At 38.6% G+C, this 16,608-nt stretch overlaps 2 protein-coding genes and 2 pseudogenes across 3 annotated transcripts; 3 read left to right on the top strand and 1 right to left on the bottom strand.

Moving 5' to 3' along the window:
* The first annotated feature begins 2,247 nt into the window (after positions 1 to 2,247).
* On the top strand, positions 2,248 to 3,265 carry LOC109132452 (F-box protein KIB4 pseudogene; annotated as a pseudogene).
* A 1,205-nt stretch (positions 3,266 to 4,470) lies between these two features.
* On the top strand, positions 4,471 to 7,467 carry LOC104780005 (uncharacterized; annotated as a pseudogene). Its single transcript, XR_015596597.1, has 12 exons — positions 4,471 to 4,591; positions 4,668 to 4,766; positions 4,859 to 4,943; positions 5,219 to 5,288; positions 5,441 to 5,501; positions 5,594 to 5,647; positions 5,760 to 5,916; positions 6,012 to 6,108; positions 6,355 to 6,467; positions 6,649 to 6,755; positions 6,903 to 7,013; positions 7,133 to 7,467. The product of XR_015596597.1 is annotated as an uncharacterized LOC104780005 (transcript).
* Positions 7,468 to 7,693: 226 nt separating this feature from the next.
* LOC109132451 (uncharacterized) lies at positions 7,694 to 9,166 on the bottom strand. Its single transcript, XM_087509280.1, has 6 exons — positions 9,076 to 9,166; positions 8,885 to 8,988; positions 8,718 to 8,820; positions 8,008 to 8,602; positions 7,878 to 7,945; positions 7,694 to 7,710 (listed from the first exon to the last, which is right to left on the bottom strand). The coding sequence occupies exons 1-6, from the start codon at positions 9,164 to 9,166 to the stop codon at positions 7,694 to 7,696; spliced, it is 978 nt and encodes a 325-aa protein (XP_087365406.1).
* Positions 9,167 to 13,248: 4,082 nt separating this feature from the next.
* LOC104780003 (serine/threonine-protein kinase D6PKL3) lies at positions 13,249 to 16,034 on the top strand. The gene is made up of 3 exons (XM_010504463.3): positions 13,249 to 13,648; positions 13,891 to 14,801; positions 14,883 to 16,034. Exons 2-3 carry the CDS (start codon positions 13,912 to 13,914, stop codon positions 15,763 to 15,765), a joined length of 1,773 nt encoding a protein of 590 aa, XP_010502765.1. The 5' UTR covers positions 13,249 to 13,648; positions 13,891 to 13,911; the 3' UTR covers positions 15,766 to 16,034.
* Positions 16,035 to 16,608: the final 574 nt, after the last annotated feature.

Raw genomic sequence — 16,608 nt, 5'->3', positions numbered from 1 at the left:
ATTGAGAGGTTGTGTTATCTTATTGAGACTGCGGTTGGAAGAGGGGAGTGGAAGCCTATTAGTCTTTCGCGGGGTGGCCCTAAGCTCTCCCATGTATGTTTTGTCGATGATCTCATCTTGTTCGCCGAAGCATCGGTTGTTCAGGTGGAGGTGATTAGGCGGGTCTTGGAGACGTTTTGTTTAGCGTCGGGACAGAAAGTCAGCCTGGAAAAGTCGAAAATAATTTTCTCTAGTAATGTCAGTCAGGACATGGAGGGTTTAATCAGTGCGGATAGCGGTATTGTTTGTACGAGTAATCTTGGTAAGTATCTAGGTATGCCCATCTTTCACAAGAGGATTAATAAGACGACGTATGGGGAGGTGTTGGAGAGAGTGTCGTCTCGGTTGGCAGGTTGGAAAGGTAGGAGTCTAAGCTTGGCGGGGAGAGTTACGTTGACAGGGGCAGTCCTCTCTTCTATACCGGTTCACTCCATGAGCTCTATTGTTTTGCCTTCTTCGAATTTAAAGAGTCTGGATAGGATTTCGAGATCATTCTTGTGGGGAAGTTCACCGGAAAAGAAGAAGTTACACCTGGTTGAATAGAAGAGGGTGTGTCGCCCACGATGTGAGGGAGGTTTGGGTTGCGTGGTTCACGGGAGATGAACATAGCTCTTTTAGCGAAGGTCGGGTGGCGGCTTTTATATGATCACACGAGTTTGTGGGCACGGGTTCTGCGGTGTAAGTATCGAGTGGGGAGTGTTCATGATGGTTCATGGGTCGTTCCAAAGAGTACCTGGTCTTCAACTTGGCGAAGTGTGGAAGTAGGTTTAAGAGAGGTTGTCTCGTTGGGTCTGGGATGGGTGCCAGGAGATGGTAGCGAGATTCGTTTCTGGTCGGATAAGTGGTTAGGGATGGAGGCTTTGCTAGAGGGGGTTGTGAGCCCGTTACCCGAGGCAGAGTGGCATAAGAAAGTAGAGGAGTATTGGGTTGAAGGTGTTGGTTGGGACATGTCGCGGCTTGAACAGTATCTTCCGGCGGATGTACGGTTGAAACTTTATGCGGTGGTTCTTAAGGGTGTTCTAGGGAGGAAGAATTCATTGTCTTGGGTGGGGAATCCGAATGGGGGATTCACGGTGAGTTTGGCGTATTCCTTGCTGTGCCGCGATGCGGAACCAAAGCCATGTATGGCGCAGTTTTACAGTCGTATTTGGACAGTGGTGGTGCCGGAAAGAGTTCGATTGTTCCTGTGGTTGGTTAGTCATCAGGTTTTAATGACTAATGTGGAGCGAGTACGTCAGCACATGGGTGAGAGTACGGTGTGTCAGGTGTGTCATGGAGCTATGGAGTCGATTTTACACGGTGTGTCAGGTGTTACGGGACTGTCCAGCAATGCATGGGTTTTGGTTGCGGCTGGTTCCAAGACATAAACAATCGGAGTTCTTTGCTAAGTCGCTATTGGAATGGTTATTTGATAATTTGCGTGAGCGACCAGTTGTAGATGAGTCGTCGTGGTCGACTCTGTTTAGTGTTGCGGCTTGGTGAGGGTGGAAGTGGCGGTGTGAGAATATTTTTGGGGAGCACCGTAAGTGTCGGGATAGAGTGAGATTCTTACGGGAGCTCACTGTTGAAGTCACGAAGGCGCATCATCTTGGTACGAGTTCATCGGTCCCTGCTGGTACTGTTGAGAGGTTGATTGGGTGGAAAAAACCGTCTGTTGGGTGGTTCAAGGTCTCGACGGATGGGGCATCTCGTGGGAATCCCGGTTTGGCTACAGCCAGTGGGGCTGTTCGGGATGAGAGGGGTGAGTGGGTGTGCGGGTTTGCGTTGAACATAGGCATATGTTCGGCTCCTATGGCGGAGTTGTGGGGAGTGTATTATGGACTGGTTATAGCGTGGGAGCGAGGGATCAGACAGGTTGAGTTGGAGGTGGACTCGGAGTTGGTAGTAGGTTTTCTTCGGATAGGGATAAGCGTGGCTCATCCGCTGTCGTTCCTGGTGCGGTTGTGCCATGGCTTTGTTATGAAGGACTGGCTAGTCCGGATTACACACGTGTATAGAGAGGTTAATCGTCTAGCTGATGGGTTAGCAAACTATGCGTTTTCGTTAGGGTTGGGTTTTTGCTTCTTGGAGTCTTGTCCTGACCTCGCCCGAACTTTTTTGGTGGATGATGGGAATGGGTTTGTGTTACCACGTACTGTGCGGTTGTAGTTTCAGTTTACTTTGAATAAATCGGGGGAGGTTTCTCCCCCTTTTCTACCAAAAAAAAAAATGTCGCCAAAGAAAAAGTTGATTGGTTCCGACATCAATTCAAAGTGGTCTATGCTTCCTCCCGACCTGATTCGATCAGTGCTGGAACGTTTGAACTTTGTAGAGTTTCATCGAGCCAGGTGCATCTCTTCATATTGGTATTCCGCTTTGGAATTATGCATTAGACAAAACCCTAATCCATGGCTCATCCACTTTTCAAACGACATCCATGTTTCATGTAAGTTGTATGATCCTCTTAATAAAAAAACCTATATAGTAAGAGATCTCGGGTTTGATTTCCATAAGAGTAGTTGTTTCGCTAATTCAGGTAGTTGGTTCCTGATGTTAGACCATAGAACCGATTTTTATCTTTTGATGGATGGCAGATGAAGTTTGAGAGGATTGGTGCGTCTGATTTCTTGGAGACCTTCACATATGAAGGCTATGGAAGTTTTTCTTATGGTAAAGGTTAGAAATCAACCGTGCGGTTTTGTGGGTAGATGAAAGAAACAAAGACTACTTAGTTGTGTGGAACATTGACTGCTTTTTTGCATATCATCACAAGAAAAGTGCTGGTAAGAAGAGCTGGAAAGTGTTTCAACCTCTAAAGAACCAAGGCTGCTCCGATATGGTAATTAAAGAAAGCAAGTTTTATATACTTTGTCCATGTCAAAACATCACTGTTTTTGATTTTGCTGGTGGTGATTCTCCAAAGGAATTTGCAAGTTCCACAGTTTTGGATGATTCTAGACCATATCATCTCAACCATCTAGATGTAACTTTGTCCGGTGAGATTTTGGGCAAGGAAGACAGATCAGGGATATACTCATGTGACGTCTACAAGATGGATCTAGAATCATCAAAATGGACAAGAATCCATTCTCTAGAGAACGAAGTATTGTCTTTGGATCCAGGAACAACAGTTGCAGTTAAAGATGGATATAGGAAAAATTGCCTATATTTTAGTAATTATAAGCTCGTAGTCTTGCCCGAAGAAAAAGAAAGTGTGGTAGAAACAATAAGGCTAGTACTTTATTAAGCTTAAAGTTCTTTAGTGATAGATACACTAATTACTAGGGCCGGGTATTCGGGTAATCCGTTCGGGTTCGGGTATTATCCATTCGGGTTTGGGTAAACGGGTTTAGAAAAATAGAATCCATTAGGGTATTTTTAGATATATGGGTTCGGTTCGGTTTGGGTACTATCGGGTTTGGGTCGGTTTGGATTACAAATTTTAGAACCCGATTAGTACCCGAACTACCGGGTACCCGAAAAAATATAATTAAATTTAAATAAATTTAGTTAAATTTTGACTTACATAACAAAATATTTTAGATATTTTGATTATTTTTGATATTTAGGTATAAAACTAAATGAAATATTCAAAATTATAATCATAAGTTTGGGGTAATTGCATTATATTAATGATAAATATTATAAATATGTTTATATGTTCGGGTTTAATAGGTACCCAAACGGGTATCGGGTATTACTCGACCCTAACCCGAACCCACGGGTATTAGAAAATAGAAGCCAATAGGGTTTTATAGGCAAACTCGTACCCAGAACCCGGTTTTTCGGATCGGGTTCCGGGTTGGGTATTCGGATACGGTTTTTATGCCCACGCCTAGTAATTACGATATTGGAATCGATTGTGCTGTCAAACGGTCTCATCGCCTTGCAGCTCCATCGTCGTCAATTTCTTTCAAGGATTCTCGTTGGTTTTTCCCAACTTTTGGTGGCAGATGGTTGCCTTAACGTTATCTCTAAGTATACAGTTTTGGTAGTTCTTTTACATTGTGCTAAGTTTTTTTTTTAATTTATATATAGTGTTTGTAATCAATCGGATATAACAACTATTCTCAATCTTTCTTAGATTTTTCCCCCAAATTGTGTTTAACTTTTTTGCATTCTAGTAGTTCCAATAGATGCAGCAAACATCAGACTATTTAAAATATATCAGTCAAATCTGCTTGATAGGCTTTTTGTTCTGCTTGAACCATTTGCGGATAGGCTTGAACCATTCAGGGTTTTAGTCCACTCTAATTTGAAATCACCGGGGACAAAATATTTTATGTGAAAACGGTCCGTAGTTAGTAAATGATGGTATTATTTATATTTTGTTTGAAGTGTGAACACTACTATGGACATGGTAAATAAAATAATTTACATTTACAACTTTACTCAAAGTTAACTTTTGATATGGAAAAATTAATATTATAAGCCAAAATCTTTTTAATATTTGTCTCTTTTTCTGCTTTCATAAGAGAAGAAAGAAACAATGGCTGCGACCCGAACCATCGTCGAAGCGATTCACTCATCGGCGACGCAAGCCGTCGTGTATCTTTCTGGCGGTGCCTCTCAGGTACGGTTTCTCTCAGTTATTGATCCGAATTCTTGTAAATTTATTGGCGTGATCCAACAAAAGTCTTATTTATTAGTCTTTAGGTTGGTTAATGTCAGTTCCAGGAGCTTCCAACACACTTCTTGAATCCGTGGTTCCGTATTCTATGATCTCTATGGTCCAATTACTCGGAAGGGTTTGTTCTTTATTACCTCAAATCAATTATCAATGATCAATTTTTCTTTCCCCCGTGCGACTCTTAAGTAGTTTTTGATCTTTCTCTCTCAGGTTCCAAACCAACACTGTAGCCAAGAAATGGCGAATGAGATGGCTTTGTTAGCTTATAATCGGGCTCTTAAGCTTTCTAAACCAGGTTTGTACTCTACATGTCATTCTTTAACATTGTTGTTGCTTACTAACATTTTTGTCAGTTGAGTTCGTTTAAGGTTTATTGATGGAGAGTCCATAAAATTTTTGTGTTCATGGGTTCAAATCTTGAAAATGGTGGCTTTATATATTATATCATGATTGAACCAGGGATGTACGGCCTTAGAGGCCTACGGATTATGAAAAGAGACATAGTTGTTGCTTGTTAGCAAAAGAAGTAGAAATCTTGGATTGGTTTGACTTGCTAATTTTGGTGGATAGGATGTGCGGTTCTTGGTGTTGGTTTTACGGGAACATTAGCAACTTCTCGTCCAAAGCAGGGGGATCACTGGTTATGTACCCTGCTCTGAATATAAATGTGTTTTGCTTGAGATATTAGCTATCAATATAAGTTGTAGTCCGGGACAAACCACCATATGGTCAGGGGAAATTTAAATGCTTTCTCTTATTACTACTCATAGTTCTGTTTTGTTATGTGAGTAGGTTTTTTTTGTCGATAAGAGGATCCGACCGGATATGGGAAACTTCAGTTACTCTAACAAAGGTGATTGCAACAATCTTTCTCATGTCTTGCTTTACTCTTTATTGTTATCTATGCCCTCATGTGTTTCTTATCTTATTGTTGGAAATTTTTAGGGAAAACGAAGCCGAGAGGAAGAAGATAAAGTGGCAAGCTGTGTACTAATCCAGGTGTGTTATATCCAAGCTAGTCTTACAACCTAGTACCTGTCTAGGGGATAAATTGTCTGAAAGCATTGTACTCCTGAGTTCTTAAAACCTTTTCTGGTTACTACTATCTTAGGCTATGGCCAAAGCATGCCAAGTTTCTGAGACACTTGACTCTGGCTTGACTTAGTCTGAGGTGCCTAATGAGTCTGAAACCCAGTTTAGTGAAGAAGAAGAGCTAGAGCAGCTTCTAGGTGGACAAGTGTGCTCTAAGATTTATCCATTTTCTAAGGGTAAGATTTTTGGTCATCTGAATCATAGAAGGTTTTTTATAAACTGAATCTTGCATTTTGTGGCCTTTAATGATGTAGTTTTACCTTTATTGCAGAATCGTACGGGTCGGATACAGATAGAAAGATTATACTGCCTGGTTCTTTTAACCCATTACATGAGGGTCATCTAAAGTTGTTGGAAGCTGGTATGAGGTAGGCTAGTATGACTTTATTATTCAACCCATTATGTATAACTTATTATTGTCTTTTCTTAGTTAAATCTGATATGCTATGTTGTGCAACGTAATTTGCAATTTGATTATCCCTTTAGTTGTGCTATATGATTTGATTCCATAGTTAGTTTTTGGAGAGTCTTGGCCTTTTGACTTTTTAATTATCACCAACTACAAATCTCATAACAAAGTGTAAACAATCTAAGAAGCAGATTTGTTTGTGCAGTGTTTCTGAGGCCGGAGGGTATCCATGTTTTGAAATATCTGCAGTAAATGCAGACAAACCATCGTTTACAGTTGCAGAGATTAAAGATCGTGTCAAGCAATTTGAAGTACTTGGTAATCTTCATTTTTCACTCACTAGTTATTCATGTTTTCAATCTTGTGCACCACTTTCTTGTGCATCTCTGAGTTGCAACAGTCTGATGATCCAGATTCAAGCTACAACTTTTTACCAGTACCAGTTTATGTGTAACTACTAGTGCCATTGGTTGATATTGGTTTGGTATCCCGTTGGCAGGAAAGACAGTAATAGTTTCGAATCAGCCATTCTTCTACAAGAAAGCTGAACTCTTCCCAGGAAGCAGTTTTGTAATTGGTGCCGACACTGCATCAAGGCTCATAAATGTATGCCTGATCCTTTTCTTTGTTTCGTTCTTTTAACCCTACAATTAGATCTATATGCTAACACTAGTACACTGTTGTAATCATGAACGTTTAAAGTACTCTATTCTTTCAAATCAACACCCATAAGGAACTTTTAACTTCTTACAGCCAAAGTACTACGAAGGAAGCGAAAAAAGAATGTTGGAGGTACTAGGTGACTGCAAACGAACAGGTTGCAAGTTCCTTGTTGGTGGCCGCAATGTGGACGGTGTATTTAAGGTTTGATCTCAACACTAGAATCTCGACCAAAACGACTTTTTACGCTCTCGAGCATTTCTATGGATTTTTTATTGTCTATGGATTACTTATCCCTTGCTCCTCTTCCTCCTCCTCTGCAGGTTCTTGATGATCTTGACATTCCGGATGAAATAAACGACATGTTTATCTCAATTCCAGAAAACACATTCCGGATGGATATATCTTCTACAGAGCTAAGAAAGAAGCTAGGAGGTTCTGTTTCATAATGATACGAAATAATGCCTTCTCGACGACACACATGAAAGCCCCTATTGTCCTATTGTATTGTTTAAAAATTGTAAAACTAAATAATTAAATACAAAAAGTTAGATATTCATATACATCGAAATCTACAATTTACAGTTTCATATTCGACCGTAAGAAAAATGTAAAGTCTTAATTTGGTCCACTTCTTAATATATAGTTTTAATAAAAATTCTGAAGGTTATTTTGGATCCAAACTTTTATCACAAAAGACATGAGAAATTCAGAACTATTGAGGATCTGAGCGAATCCGACATGTGTGTACTGTCGTTTTGCTTGATCGAATTTAACTGTTAACATATTAACCCCTCATGATTTTACTCATATTTATCTTTCTGCAAACATAATTATTGACTTTGGCATTTTTTGTTTATTAATTGATTATTTGATGTGTTTATTCAAAATTTGGCACAGCCTAATAAATTTATAGTGCAAAAAAAACAAACGAAAAAAAAACTCTGAAAATTTATTTTTATTAACTATACCACCATTATCACATCTTTTTGTTGGTTTTATTGATATATATATTTTTTGTTTATTTTGTCAAACAATTTTTTTTTTAATTTTTTTAATAACACATACCTTCATTAATCTTAATAGAAGACGGTTGGAACCCTTTTACAAACTGGTGCCTCCTAAAAGAGTTACACCTACAATAATAACAAGCATAGGTTACAAACAAACTCATAGGAGTCACTGAAAAAGTTGGAACCAGGTAACTAAAAAGGAGTCTGATGGGGATGAAATTCGTTGAGCTCTCGACAGAGGATCCAAGTGACACCGAATGATACTTTTCACTTCAAGAAGCCGAGTAGGAGCCGTGATGAATGTATTGGTATGAATGAGAGAGTTGCGTTCCTTCCAGAGTATGTACACCGATGCTTGACACGCTAAACGAAGAATCAGAGCTGTGTTCTCATCCTGACAAGGATTCTTCAGCCATGTAATTCCATCCTCAAACAAGACAGTAGGAGAAACATGGGCTCGTGTCGTGAAGTAAAGCCAAATCTCAGAGGAGTAAACACAATCAAAGAAGAGATGCTGGCAAGACTCATCATGTGTATTGCAAAGTAGACATATAGGAGGCACCACTAGACCCCAGCTACGAAGCCGATCCCTTGTATGCAGCCTGTGCCTAGAATTGAGCCACACAATAAAAGCATGCCTAGGAATCCTTCCTTTGAACCAAACTGCCTCATACCATGTCACTCTTGGTCCAAGAGGGTTCAAATAAGACCAAGTCTTTGAGGTAGAGAAGGTATCCAAGGCCACACCATCACCAATCTTCCATAGATATATATCATTTCCTGCATCCGGATGCAAATTCACTACCAACGGGGAAGGGAGACATTGCTTTAAGAGTAGGACAATAGGGTTGCGACTTTGGCTGTTAGAGAGCCACCATTGACCTTCTTTAATTGCGTCTGCCACCGTAGCCTCCTGGTGAAGCCCTTAGATTCGATGACCCAACTCTCCTGTGATATCCAAGAGGGGACCCAACGAGGTCCAATTGTCCTTCCAAAAGCTGCAGGTGAGACCCGACAACACTTCACACACAATAAATGATCTCGCTAGAGGACGGAGTTTACATAAGTTCTTCCAAATCCAACTCCTCGAGGCTGATGCATCTGTATTCCAGAGGTTACGGTGACCAATAAGGTGCTTCTTAACCCACACAACCCAAAGAGATCCACTTATCGCAAAAAGCATCCAAATGAGTTTGAGAGCCAAAACCTTGTTCCATGATGTGAACCTAAACCTCCACAATTTTTGGGTGTACAAACTGAAACCCAAGCAACCTTTGCACCCCTAGCTGAGTTTGGAGCACCCCTCCACGAAAAATCGCTAAACATGCTCTCAATCTCCTCCATGCATTGTTTGGGAAGGATGAAGATAGAGGCCCAGAAAGTGATAGTGGAGTAAATAACAGACTGGATCAGTTGAAAACGTCCAGCAAAAGAGAGATGTTTGACAGTCCATGCCGAAAATATTTTTCGTAGTCGATCTAGTAGAGGATGGTAATCCTGTTTCCTCAGTTTTTTTGATGTGAGTGGCACTCCTAGATATCTGACTGGGAAGGATCCTTGTTGGAGACCAGTAGAATATGCCAACGACTGATTCTCCTGGGTACCGTCACCATCAAGAAACATTGCCATTTTGTCTCTGTTAATACTGATCCTGAAGCTTGCTTAAACTGATCAAGGATCTGAAGAATTGCCAGTAACGATCTCTCACTGCCATCAAAGAAGATGAGGATATCATCCGCAAAGCTTAAATGAGTTATCAGTGGATCCACACACATAGGGTGAGGGGTAAAGGAGTTATCAACAACTCCTTTGTCCAACTTTTTTGCGAGGACATCCATTGGAAGAACAAACAGGAGTGACGAGATCGGGTCACCTTGCTTAAGGCCTTTCTTCCCAGGGAAATAACCAATTAACTCACCATTAAAGGCTATACTGAAGGACGTAGAAGTGTAGCAATCTCGCAGCCAGGCAATAAATATTGGTGGGAGTTCTATGGCTTGGAGGAGGTTTGAGAGAAAATCCCAATTCAGACTGTCATAAGCTTTAGCTAAATCCACTTGCAAACATCCTCTAGTGGTCGGTCCCGTGACATGAAATTTGGTGACCAGTTCCGAAGCTAACAACACATTTTCGCAAAGGTGACGTCCTTGAACAAATCTCACTTGGTTTACTTGAACAGCATCAGCGATGAAGGTCTTGAGTTTCTGCTTTGACAGTCTTGCAATAATCTTATAAACCGTTGTGCAGCAAGATATTGGCCTAAACTTGGAAATTTGATCCGTCCCTGGAACTTTTGGTATTAGAGTGATTGTTGTGGCGTTAAACCCCCGTGGGAGGTGACCTGCTGTAAAGAAATCCTGAACCGCATTGACAACATCCTGGCCTACAACATCCCACACCTCCCAGAGAAACTCAACCGGGAACCCATCAGGGCCAGGAGCTTTACTTTTGGGCATAGTGGCAACTGCTCTTCTAATTTCATCATCAGAAGGGATCTGCACCAAGTTATCAGCTAGCTGAGGTTCACATCTGAATTGTGTTAGCAATTTTATCTCCTCCACCAGTATAGCCTCGAATCCAACAGTCTTTGAGCCTAGCAAGTTAAGGTAATAGGCCACCAACATATCCTTGATCTGATCCACATTGTGAATTCTCTCGTCATCATCACCTCTTAGATATTTTTGTTGTTGATATTGGTTTTTAGACAAGTTAAAGATACAATCGAGCACGTTATACCAAAACTAGGGGTATCAAGTTGGCTAAACCAAACTAGACCAATTCATAACCATTTAAATTTAGTGTTTAATGGATAATGAATTAATCCAACTCATTAAGCAAATGGTTTGGATCAACCTCCAACTCATTTAGCTTAATGGATTAACGGGTTAAATGAGTTGAACCACTTTATATCATCATCAAAAGATGGGGTCCTTAGAAAGTAGGGGACCTATTGGAATGTTTCATTTCAATGCCCTCTAGTCCCGCTCTGCATGTAATTATAAGTCATCAAAGTTTGTGTAATTTTATACATAAATTGATAAACATGATATATGTCTCTGTATTCAAAAATTGAAAACCAGAAATTTTAAACAATAATAATCCAGAAAACAACACCACCAGCTTCCTTAATCTTCTTCTAAGTTGTCTTCCTTAATCTTCTTACTCCAGTGAACAAACTTGTTGGTAAAGTGTCAGTGGTATCACCATCTGATAAACAAAGGTTCAGACCCTTTAAAACAGAGAATCTAATCAAACATTTTGAAAGGCTTTCACATACCAATACCAATGAAACATTTCCATTAACCCATTAAACCTCATATTGTCAACTCATTAAGTTTTTGGATTGGTTTAATTTGAGTTGATCCATAAATTTGGAGCCATTTTGACATTCCTAACTAAAACTCTTATATCTTTTGTAAATTCCAATGATTTCATTAGTGGAACTATCAAATCTCCGACGAGCTTAAGGACTTGAAAACCTTCTAATGTAAGTTTTGTGTTCTTCTCAAACCGGTTTTAAAATAGAAATGTTGTGACTTGTATAGTACTCAAGTCTCAAGAAATAAAATAATAACATAGAAATATACCAAATTAAATAACCAGTTCTAAACAAACATATTAGGTTATCGATTTGGACCATTTGGTTTTGTTTCAACCCAAAAGAAATGTTTAAACAAAATATATATGATGCACTGATTCGGTTTAAAAAATCCGATTGGTTAGGTTCGATTTGATTTGCTTTAGTTAGGTTTGGTTAAAATACGTAACGAAACACAAAACAATAAAATGCGCCGGGAGTTCACGTGCATCCATGTGATGTGATGTGAGGGCTTTGGGGCGCCTCGGTCGTAATGTCCGCTTCCTTCATTATGTTTAATCAAATCCTAAAAAAAGTGTATACTGTAGTTAACGTTGGTTGTTGTTTTGTTAACATTGTCTCTCGTTTTTGTTAACATAATCATTATTTGGAATACTGTATACTACTAGCAGTCTAGCACAGTGGTTCAATGTACTAGCCATCTCGAATTCTTATTAGGAGGACATGTCTCGTGATTAAAAATATTTTAACTAAAATCTACCAACAAGAATGCATCGGTGCAATTAATATCTTATCATTATGATTCCATTTATAATCTCTCATTGCATAGATGTTATTATATTAATTGGAAATATAATTTTTAAAGTAAGGAAAAATGAATAAGCCTTGTCAGTTGTCTCATAATTTTTTCGTATCTTATACAAGTACAGAAATAATCAATTTTAACTTCAAGGGTTTAATGCATAGCCTTATTCAATAATATAAAGTGTAGTTTCTTTATAAATCGTAGATAAATAATCTCAATAAGTGTTGATATTGTGTGATCTCCATATATAATTCTAACATAAAACAAGTTTGAACACAATCAAATTCAATGCATCGAAACTGCACATAATTAAATTTAAAATTAAACTAAACTTCAGACAATTTGTTTTTGACGATTACCCTAAAATGTGCTTGGTATTATTACCCTAAGATGCGCTTGGTATCACATTTGCATTGTTTTATGTATAAGAGAAATTGTGACAATGCAGTTAACAAAAAAAAAAAAAAAATTGTGGCAATGCATATTGTTGTAATTGTTCTTGCATAATCTTACAAACTATATAGGAATCACTTTCTTTTTGTGTGTCAAAGTAACTACATATATTTTGGTAAGTAAAGTACGAACCGTTTTTTAGTTTATTTGTAAAAAACAAAAAAAAAAACAAATAACTATATATATAAATCATCTCTGAGTATCTAATATGGTTATAATATGTCCAGATAGACCATAGAAATGAATGAGATAACTATACGACCAGGGTTGGATGTAAACTCGTAAGCTACACTTTTTTTCGGGTAAGTGAGCTCGATCCTACTCGCAGGTTCAAGCACTGACCCATCACCCATGCTTGAATGTTACCGACGAATTAATGGAGTTACCGGCTCGTTGGTAACGACAAGCACCATAAGCTATATACCTTTTATATATATGGATGTCCATATACCTATGAAATCATAAAGTCAATTACTCTAAAAAAATTTCTTCTTTTATTAGTTCCTTTTAAATCTTTATATTATGGATTTTCAAACCCATAAAAATCGAAACCGCATTCATCCAAAACTTGGATTATTTACATTTTAGATTAACATAGAAATTTATTGATGATAAAAGAGACCAGTGGATTGTCAAAAAAAAAAAAAAAAAGAGACCAGTCGACTTTTCATAATTTTAAAATTTGGACTTCAGATTCGTCGAATATGCTCACAACTAATGTGACCCGACAATTATTATTTTTAGGTCCTACTATTAAATAGTAGATACTAACAAATGTAGTACAACATTACACGAAGATTCATACACAAACGAGTGTATAATATAATCTAGTAGGACTAATTAGTGCTTAGAATCGGCTCCCCTACTTAATTACAGTAATTAACTTTTACATTTAAAAGAAATCAAGAAACAAGAAACCTTAACTGTTGAGGGAACATCGCAAGAGATCGAGGGTGTACAAAAGTTTGGTTACAAAACTTTCCCATTAAACGACGAACACAAATTTTTTTTTTTTAATCTCTTCTTCGTCTTCTTCTTTATCTCCCTCATTCACCTGAAGAAAGAAAAATTAAAGAAACAAAGATTTTTAAAAAAAACAAAAACTATTTCTTTAATCGATTCATCTCTTCTTCTTCTTCTCTTGAGACATTGATCGGATCGGATCTACAAAAACTCAGTCAAAGAAAAAGAAACGATTTTTTTGCACTTCACTCCTTCACTAAGAAACTACTGATTTGTCTATGATCAGGTGTTACTTTCTTTCCTTCTTCATCGTCTTCTCTGTTTCCGCAGCTATTCCGGGAATTTGAATATTTTCCGGGAACGATTTTTTTTCCCGGCGGTTACTTAGAATGGTTTCGTTGATTGAGTATACGCAACACTAATCTTTGATTATAAAGATGTTCTCGTTGCCGTAATCTTTGCTGTGTTTTCACCTTTTTTCGCTTTCTTTCTTCGGTTTTGAAGTTAACTCTTACCTTTTTCTTTCAGGAATTGTGTCGAACACCTTCAATGGAATCTTCAACATCAGTCGGTTACGTTGGCTCATCGTCTTCCAAACCCAGAAACCCTCCAGCTAAATCCAAAGGTTCCATGACATCTTTCTCAATCGATTCAAGAGGAACCAAGAAATCAGAACGACGATTGAAGAAGACGTTAATCCCACAACCAGAACCAGAAACAACTTCCCCTGAAGTTATTATAGAAAGTTCCGAATCCTCTGTTTCTGCTGAATCTGAAACACCGATTTCGATTATACGGATGAAGAAACAATCAGAGCCGAGGTTTTACCCTAGCCCAACGAACACGTTTTACACAGCACCACTTTACTCTGAAGCAAAACAGAGCTTTACCAACACAGAAGTCAGTGAATGTGCAAGCACGAGCACTATTGGTGTAGGTGGTATCGATTTGGAGAAGAATGGTTTAATGATATACAGAGGAAGTACAGGGAGTGATGTTAGTGACGAGAGTAGCTCGAGTGGTATGAGCAATGCAGCTTATAAACCACATAGGGCTAATAACGATAAGCGTTGGGTTGCGATTCAGGAGGTTCGTTCTCGTGTTGGTTCGTCCCTCGAAGCTAAAGATTTCAAGCTGATGAAACAACTTGGAGGAGGTGATATTGGGAAGGTTTACTTAGCTGAGTTGATTGGAACAGGAGCGAGTTTCGCTGTGAAAGTTATGGAGAAAGCAGCTATTGCAGCTAGGAAGAAGCTTGTTAGAGCTCAGACAGAGAGAGAGATACTTCAATCTTTGGATCACCCGTTCTTGCCTACGCTTTATTCACATTTCGAAACAGAGAATCATTCTTGTTTGGTTATGGAGTTTTGTCCTGGTGGTGATTTACATTCTCTCCGGCAAAAACAGCCTGGGAAGTACTTCCCTGAGAACGCTGCTAGGTAAAAACTGAGACTTTACGGTTTAATGTTTCTCGTTGCTTGCTTAAAGTTTTGATCTTTTTTTGCTGTTTTGGTTTGTAGATTCTATGTTGCTGAAGTTCTTCTAGCTATGGAGTATCTACACATGCTTGGGATCATATACAGAGACCTTAAGCCTGAGAATGTTTTGGTTCGTGAAGATGGACACATTATGCTATCCGATTTCGACCTCTCCCTGAGATGTGCAGTCTCTCCAACGTTAGTCCGGTTTGCAGCAACCTCGACACTTGACTCGAAAAGCTCCAGCTACTGTATCCAGCCAACATGTGTAGACCAATCGAGCTGCATTGTTCAGCCTGACTGTATTCAGCCAGTGTGTTTCACACCTCGGTTCTTAAGCAAGAACAAGAAGAAGTCGAATGATATGAGCCGCCAAGTCAGACCGCTCCCTGAGCTGATCGCTGAACCGACTAGTGCAAGGTCAATGTCTTTCGTTGGAACACACGAGTACTTAGCACCAGAGATTATCAAAGGAGAAGGTCACGGAAGTGCGGTTGATTGGTGGACGTTTGGGATATTCCTCTACGAGCTTCTGTTTGGGAAAACACCGTTTAGAGGAGTTGATAACAGAGCGACACTCTTTAATGTAGTTGGGCAGCCATTGCGGTTTCCCGAGCACCCAAGTGTGAGCTTTGCAGCGAGAGACTTGATCAGAGGATTGCTAGTGAAAGAGCCTCAGCACAGGTTGGCTTATAGGAGAGGAGCCACTGAGATTAAACAGCATCCGTTTTTCCAAAGTGTGAACTGGGCTTTGATCAGATGCACCAGTCCACCTCAGATTCCCCAACCGGTTAAACCCATGGATCAAGCTCACAGTCTTCGTCATGGTCATAGTCAAGGACGTGGACATGGTGGTCATGATAAGCCACCTACTGTGGTAGATGTGAAGCCTTCTGGTAATTATTTGGAAATTGATTTCTTCTGATTTGTGTCTTTCACTATCATTTTTGGTTGGTTCAATCTTTGTTCCGGCGTATTATGATTTTACTTTTGGAGGTTTTGGTGTCTAGATTTTGTGCTACTGATGTGTTTCTTCTTACCAAATATTTGACTTGTGTGTCTTCTTCACATTTTGGCGAGGTTGTGTATCTAGTTTTCCTAATACATATATGAAATCAAAACAAGTTTCTTTGTTAATGCTACTATGGATATGTAAATATATAATCATCAATAGATGTCTTTTTTTTTCAGTCATCATGAAAGATTAGTGTTTCTTATTAAGTTAGAGAGGAATGGAATGTTACAAATGTGTCTCTTTAATATGTTTCCTATTGAGGGATCTCAAAAAACACATAAGGAATTACAATTATTGAAATGGTTTAGTTAGAGCAATAAAGAAAAATTGATCTTTTTTTTTCTTTAAATTCCAGTATTTAAAATATTTAAAACAAATATTACAAATTCTAAAATGTTTTCCTTTTTTTTTAGTTTTTACTATTTTTATATAAAAAAAACATATCAGTGAAACCATTTATTTTAGTAATAGTTAGTAGTTATAGAATCTATAAACATTAATAGATTTGAATAGTTCATCTATAGTAATCTATATAATAATAACAATCTGAATAAATGCCAACAACAGTTGCGATTTTTCGTCGTATCTTTTCGTAAAATATGTATATATATTTTTTTGATAGAAAATTTTAACGGTTGCATCTCTCTAAAAAGTTGCGTCCATTAAATGTAGAGTTGTGTCTTTTACAAACAGTTGTGTCTATTCAAATGTTCACATCTTTATAAATTTATATATAAGTGACTTCTCATCATT

This window comes from Camelina sativa, chromosome 4, assembly GCF_030686135.1.
Source record: "Camelina sativa cultivar CO46 ecotype springtype chromosome 4, ASM3068613v1".
In the NCBI taxonomy this organism is placed as follows: domain Eukaryota; kingdom Viridiplantae; phylum Streptophyta; class Magnoliopsida; order Brassicales; family Brassicaceae; genus Camelina; species Camelina sativa.
The sequence above is the reverse complement of the archived record's forward strand: the minus strand, read 5'-3'. Positions and strand labels throughout refer to the sequence as shown.

Bases quoted from the DNA above. Each gene is read 5' to 3' on its own strand.
- LOC109132451 (XM_087509280.1), bottom strand. From the start codon at position 9,166: ATGGAGGAGATTGAGAGCATGTTTAGCGATTTTTCGTGGAGGGGTGCT. The intron at 8,821-8,884 runs GTAAACTCCGTC...TCTCACCTGCAG, and splicing joins TTGGATTTGGAAGAACTTAT to CTTTTGGAAGGACAATTGGA. The intron at 7,946-8,007 runs GTTCCAACTTTT...TTATTATTGTAG, and splicing joins GACTCCTTTTTAGTTACCTG to GTGTAACTCTTTTAGGAGGC.
- LOC104780003 (XM_010504463.3), top strand. From the start codon at position 13,912: ATGGAATCTTCAACATCAGTCGGTTACGTTGGCTCATCGTCTTCCAAA. The intron at 14,802-14,882 runs GTAAAAACTGAG...TTTGGTTTGTAG, and splicing joins TTCCCTGAGAACGCTGCTAG to ATTCTATGTTGCTGAAGTTC.